Source organism: Prunus dulcis, chromosome 3 (genome assembly GCF_902201215.1).
Source record: "Prunus dulcis chromosome 3, ALMONDv2, whole genome shotgun sequence".
Classification (NCBI taxonomy): domain Eukaryota; kingdom Viridiplantae; phylum Streptophyta; class Magnoliopsida; order Rosales; family Rosaceae; genus Prunus; species Prunus dulcis.
Window position 1 is genome coordinate 7,766,418 of NC_047652.1, and position 5,478 is coordinate 7,771,895.

Genomic DNA, 5,478 nt, shown 5'->3' on the forward strand with positions numbered 1-5,478 from the left:
ATTGAGTTGATGACACAAGACATTTTGTCACAAATATTAAAGATCATGATTTATTTTGGGAAAGAAAAAAAAATTTGGGGAATGAAGGTGAGTTACATTAAATTTTTTTTTAAAATTTTTCTTTCTGGTCTGAGTGCTAGAGTCGTAAAAAATTATATTAAAAAAGCAATAAATTATATTAAATTAAGAAAATTACAAAACCGACCCGGTCCGGCTCAATATTCCAGCCCATCCTACAGCGCAAAAGAAATAGACTAAATAAACGGTCTACTTTCCCCTTGAAGCAGCACAAACGAAAAACAAGAATGAAGCCGAAGAAGAACAAAGAGATGGCCGTTAAAGCTTCCTCAAGATCAATATCTGCTACAGAGGCACTGGTTGTCCATCTGATTTGTGGCTTAGGATTAGCTGTAGCTTTTTGGGTGGCCCACAATGTCCACTCCATCAACCTCACCACCCATCCTTCTCATACCCTTCGTCTGATCTGCGTACCTTCTTTTCTACCCTTGACTTCTCTATTTTTTCATCTCCAAATTTCGAATTTCCTTTTAATCTTTTCTAATTGTTTTATTATTTTTCATTTGGGTTTTTCGCTTTGAAGGTTTTTGAGTGCCCAATTGTGATTCTTCTTTACAGCCGGTATAGGAAGGACCGTGAACGATGCTCCGTAAGTTCTTATGCCTTTCATATTCCTGTTTGGTAGCTGAGAAACGCATGGAAAATGCAGGAAAATTTTTAAAAAATTGGTTTTTTCAGCAACCCAACAACAAATCTTCTATGAGTTTATTTCTTTCTTTGTGACTTCTAATTCATTGTAGTTTCTCTGATAGTCTTTAATGTGATGTTTACAGTATTTGAAAGCTGTAGGACGTGGCCTACTGGGACTTCCTGCTGGTTAGTCCACAGTTCAAATTTATCTTCTGCTCTATCGTATATAGTTTTGAATTGCAAGTTTAGTGAGATCGTGTCAATGTTTTAAAAGCATTCGTATAATACATATCCTAAGCTATGCTATATTCGGTTTTAAAGGAAATGTAAGTCATCTCTGGAGTTTTCATTATAGTATGTGGAGGTGACAACTCTGCTCTAAGTTATTATCTTATGATGTATGGAAAGTTCGTGTGGATATATTTTCCATTTGTTGTTTTTTGGTGCACTGATTTTTTGTTTCGTAATGAATTTTTAATATAACGGTATAAAATGTTCGTAATTTTAAGCATTTTGTAATACTACTAATTAAGAAAATATCACAACTTATTATGTCTTACACTCTGTAGGGGCTCTGGTAAATACATTGGGAGCAATTGCCTTGGGTGCACCCGCTGGAATCCAGTATGTGAATTAAGAGCTCAAATAGGCAATGTCATTAATAAGAATAATTCTGAAAGTAGAAGTCACAGTTGAGGTTGGAAGGGAATAGATTTGCCCCCTTTTTTCCCTTTTAACAAAACTAGAATTCCGTCACATCATCAACATCGCAATAAGGTACACTATCCACCTCCTTTTTGGAACTCAAATCGCTCTTTTGCATGTTTGTGTTTTTGGTTGAGAAAGATAGTCATGGTGGATATAGGTTTAGCTGGTATGTTTTTGTTGTTGATGATTTGACGGGACTATTCAACCTCAATTGTGATTCATGCTTTCAGTATTAGCAAGAAAGATGTGTTATTAAATGATCCATTGATCAGAGTCGCCATTAGATAGATTTAGCCATATTACAATCTGTCATAATTTGTCCCTTTTGCTTTTCCTTTTTCTGATACAGGTATCTACCAAAGACCATTAACTGGTCTCTAGTGATGTCATTGTTCACTGTAAGTGTCCTCCTCTACATTGGGGTTACAAGTCTTACAATATTTAATTTCTACTTTCAGAGTATTTTGGATGGGATTCTTCCACTTTCTTTAAGCTATAATCCAGTGTTCTATATTATTTGTTGCTATCTGGCACTCGTTGTCAAAAGTGACCTATAATGGCATGTAGTTATCACTGAAATACACTTCTTATGTGTTCAATAGATTAAATAATTTTATTCTATTACTTGCATCCTTCTTTTTACATAAATGATTGTTTTTCATCTTTTTATATTTTCTTTTGTTCAATTTGCTGAATTTATTAATTTTCTTTAACAAATTTCATTGAAATAATAGTGACTTTGCAATGAGTTCTACTTTCATATTTGTTATGCTGTGGTTTTGATACATTTTTAAAAACTTAATTTATGTATATTTGCAGATTGTGCCTGCAGCTTCTGTTTTTGGTTCATCATGGATGGATTGGCAACGCATATTTGCATGTACAAAGCAAGTTTCCTATGCTTATTTGCTTCTTTTTTCTCATTTTTAATCATGTTTATTTTAGTTGTGATCTTTAATTGGATAGAGTTCATTTATACTGTAAAAATAATTCGATCCCAGAGTGTAGTTGTTCTAAACTTATACTAGGTCTTGGTTTATTTATGTACTTGCAGAGCTATTGACCCTGTAGATTATATGATTTGTATACCAGCACATGGAGTTATTATTGGTGCTTGGTTTGGAGCTTTTCCAATGCCGCTTGACTGGGAACGCCCATGGCAGGTACAATCTTCTTCCTTTTCCCTTGTTTTGTTCTTTTGTAAGATTTATTTTCTTCCTTTATTTGATTTTTGTGGAATGTTTTTCTTTGAAGTTTGCACTTATTTTGAAATTGAACTATTGAAGACCCATAAGTAATGTCAGAGAACACTCTAAATTCACCTTAGTTTGGCGACTATATAATGTGTTGCATTATTTATTTATTGCACAGTTTGGCAGCCTTCTGACACCAATGCAAACTGGCAAACCTTGAGAGCCATTAATGTGCTTGACAGTGTTACAAGCTTAATACATTTGTATACAGTTCCATTTTCTTGACTAGTGTTCTTTAGGCATACCTGCCTCTGAATGAAAAAATTTCTTTTAATGTTTCATCTTCAGAAAGGTTAATGTTGTCTAAACTTCCGTTAAGTCTTGATCTGAGTGGGAGTCGCTATAGGTGATGAATTGGAAGAACTTACTATTTCCCAAATCGCGCTTCTTAATTAAAAATATGGTAAAATATAGATTTTATGGAACATTGTGGTTGCTTAATAACTGAAAACAGAAAATAGGATTAGATATGGTTTCAAAAATGATAAGATTAAGATCTTCTTTTCACCTCCCTTCCTAATCCCTGACAAGTCCTTACTCTTATATACTCTAGTGAGTAAGGCTGCTCAAGGATTGGGTGAGTTGGGATTTGGACTCGAACACCATCCAGACCAATTTTATTGGGTTGAATAGAGGCCACCATGTTCCTAACTGAAAGAGTTTCTCAACCCAAGCCTATCCAATCCACCGATTTTGGGTTGTATTGTAAACTTGTTATCACAAGTTCACAACCACGTGCTGGAGGCTCCCTTCAGATTTAAAGGCAGTGATTCCAAAGTCTATGAAAGCCAGGAAGCCATGGATGGCAGGGGATTTTTGGAAAGACTTAACGGAAGAAATGAATAAGTAGCATGATAAATTGATTCAGCAGCTATTTGTTATATATTGTGCATGGTGAACTTCAATGGTTTACCACCGGAGGTGCTGTTAATTCATGGATGACTAACTTGATTTACAACATCAGTTTTTTTTTTTTTTTTTTCTTTCTGGTGGATCTTATTGATGCATTACCGACCCGTCATACTGCTTTTGGACTTCTGTTTACTATTAGGGTATTTTTAAAAAAAAAAAAGCAAAAAGAAAAAGGAAAAGTAAACTTCAAAGATTTGCTCTATGGCACTGGGCATTCAAGAGTCATAGTTGACGGAAATGCTTGTGTCACTTGTATGATCATTTGGATGCTCCATTCTATTGAGGTCTTAAGATATATTACTTTCTGCAGGAATGGCCCATTTGTGTGAGTTATGGAGCCATTGCTGGGTACCTGGTTGCAATGGTGGCATCATTTGGCTTTATACTTGTGAGGCAGCATGTCAAAGGAGATTAAAGACGCGAGATGTTCGAATATTTTTTGCAGCAGTCTGAGTAGGAATTTTGGGCAATTATTTTTTAAATTTTTGGTAGAAGCAACTTTTATTTTTGCTCAATTTAGGAGAAGTGACATTAGAGAAAGATATGGAATGAAAGAGTTTTTTTTTCCCTGGTCTTTCAAACGAGTAATTCTTGCGGCAACCCTCCCTCTCACAATGGGTGGGACCCACATGTAGGCAGCAGCCCTACACAAGGAGAGTCATGACCGGAGATTCCAAATAAGAATCCCAACCGAAGAGTCGTGATAGTTGTAATTCACTATCCTTACTCTAATTGTGTGTTTACTAATCAGGAATTGGAATTCTCATCAGGAATTGAATTCTAATGATGGAGGATTCTTTCGTTTACTTCACATTAAAAGCAACTCTATCCATTTGCCCTTAGCCATGGCAAGGGGGGAGCTAAGGCAGCCGCTATTCACGTGAATACTGGTTGCCCTTGCAAATAGTATTTTGTGTTTCCATCCATTGTCATGGCTAAGAGCAATTACTATTCATTTTTTTTGTTTTTTTCACAAATTTTTTTACCTCAATAATTAATTTGGATAATATTTTCGGATAAGATTTCTGGGTTCCTACGTGTCAAGACTATTCATAATCGGATAAAATTTCCGGATAAGATTTTTGGGTTCAAATTTCGGATGAATTTCAAAATTTAAATTTCAGATAAATTTTTGGGTTCAAATTTTGGATGAATTTCAAAATTCAAATTTCATACAAATTTGGGTTCAAATTTCGGATGAATTTCAAATTTCAGATAAGATTTTCATCCAATCAAATCAAGCCACGTGGCATGTCTATCTTGCCAAAATTTTCTATAAAACCAGAGGCTCAGCTCATACCTCTCACACCACATCTTTCTATATTTTCATTTCTCATAGTTTAGAATTCATACTTCATTCATTCTCAATGGAAGATTTTAGGAGATGCTTGGAGAGGCAAGAGCGAGAAACAAATGAGAGAAATCGTAGAGCAGATGAAATCAATGAGTTGCAGAGACAAGTCGATGAACAAGTTCTCATAGCAGTGGCTTTGCAAGATGAAGAGAACCAAGGTCGCCGCCGTGGTTCACAAGTCGGCCGCCGCCGGAATGTGGAAAGACATAGGCATTCTCGGGGTAAGAATCTTTTGGAAGATTATTTTATCCCAACTTTTTTGTACTCTGATGTTGATTTTCGAAGGCGATTTAGAATGCAACCTCATTTGTTCAATAAAGTCATGCATGATATTTGCAATTATGATGCATACTTTGTTCAAAAGTGTGATGCTACTGGGGTTTTGGGGCTTCTTCCGGAGCAAAAGCTTACAACTGTTATACGAATGTTGGCGTATGGAGCATCTGCTGATCAGGTGGATGAGATTGCCCGGATGGGGAAGTCCACTACGTTGGAGGCTTTGGTAAGATTTTGTCAAGCAGTTGAAACTCTGTACACTAGGGA

At 35.7% G+C, this 5,478-nt stretch overlaps 1 protein-coding gene across 3 annotated transcripts; it reads left to right on the forward strand.

Annotated features, from left to right (window-relative positions):
- The first annotated feature begins 270 nt into the window (after nucleotides 1-270).
- LOC117622218 (uncharacterized protein C1450.15) lies at nucleotides 271-4,148 on the forward strand. Of its 3 annotated transcripts, none has more exons than XM_034352812.1 (8): nucleotides 271-488; nucleotides 602-667; nucleotides 852-894; nucleotides 1,278-1,332; nucleotides 1,766-1,814; nucleotides 2,236-2,303; nucleotides 2,471-2,579; nucleotides 3,892-4,148. In XM_034352812.1, the coding sequence occupies exons 1-8, from the start codon at nucleotides 306-308 to the stop codon at nucleotides 3,994-3,996; spliced, it is 678 nt and encodes a 225-aa protein (XP_034208703.1). In that variant the 5' UTR covers nucleotides 271-305; the 3' UTR covers nucleotides 3,997-4,148. The 3 variants fall into 3 exon arrangements, with proteins under 3 accessions (XP_034208703.1, XP_034208704.1, XP_034208705.1); XM_034352813.1 differs by lacking the exon at nucleotides 3,892-4,148 and adding an exon at nucleotides 2,788-3,587; XM_034352814.1 differs by lacking the exons at nucleotides 1,278-1,332; nucleotides 1,766-1,814 and having other exon boundaries at nucleotides 2,236-2,296.
- Nucleotides 4,149-5,478: the final 1,330 nt, after the last annotated feature.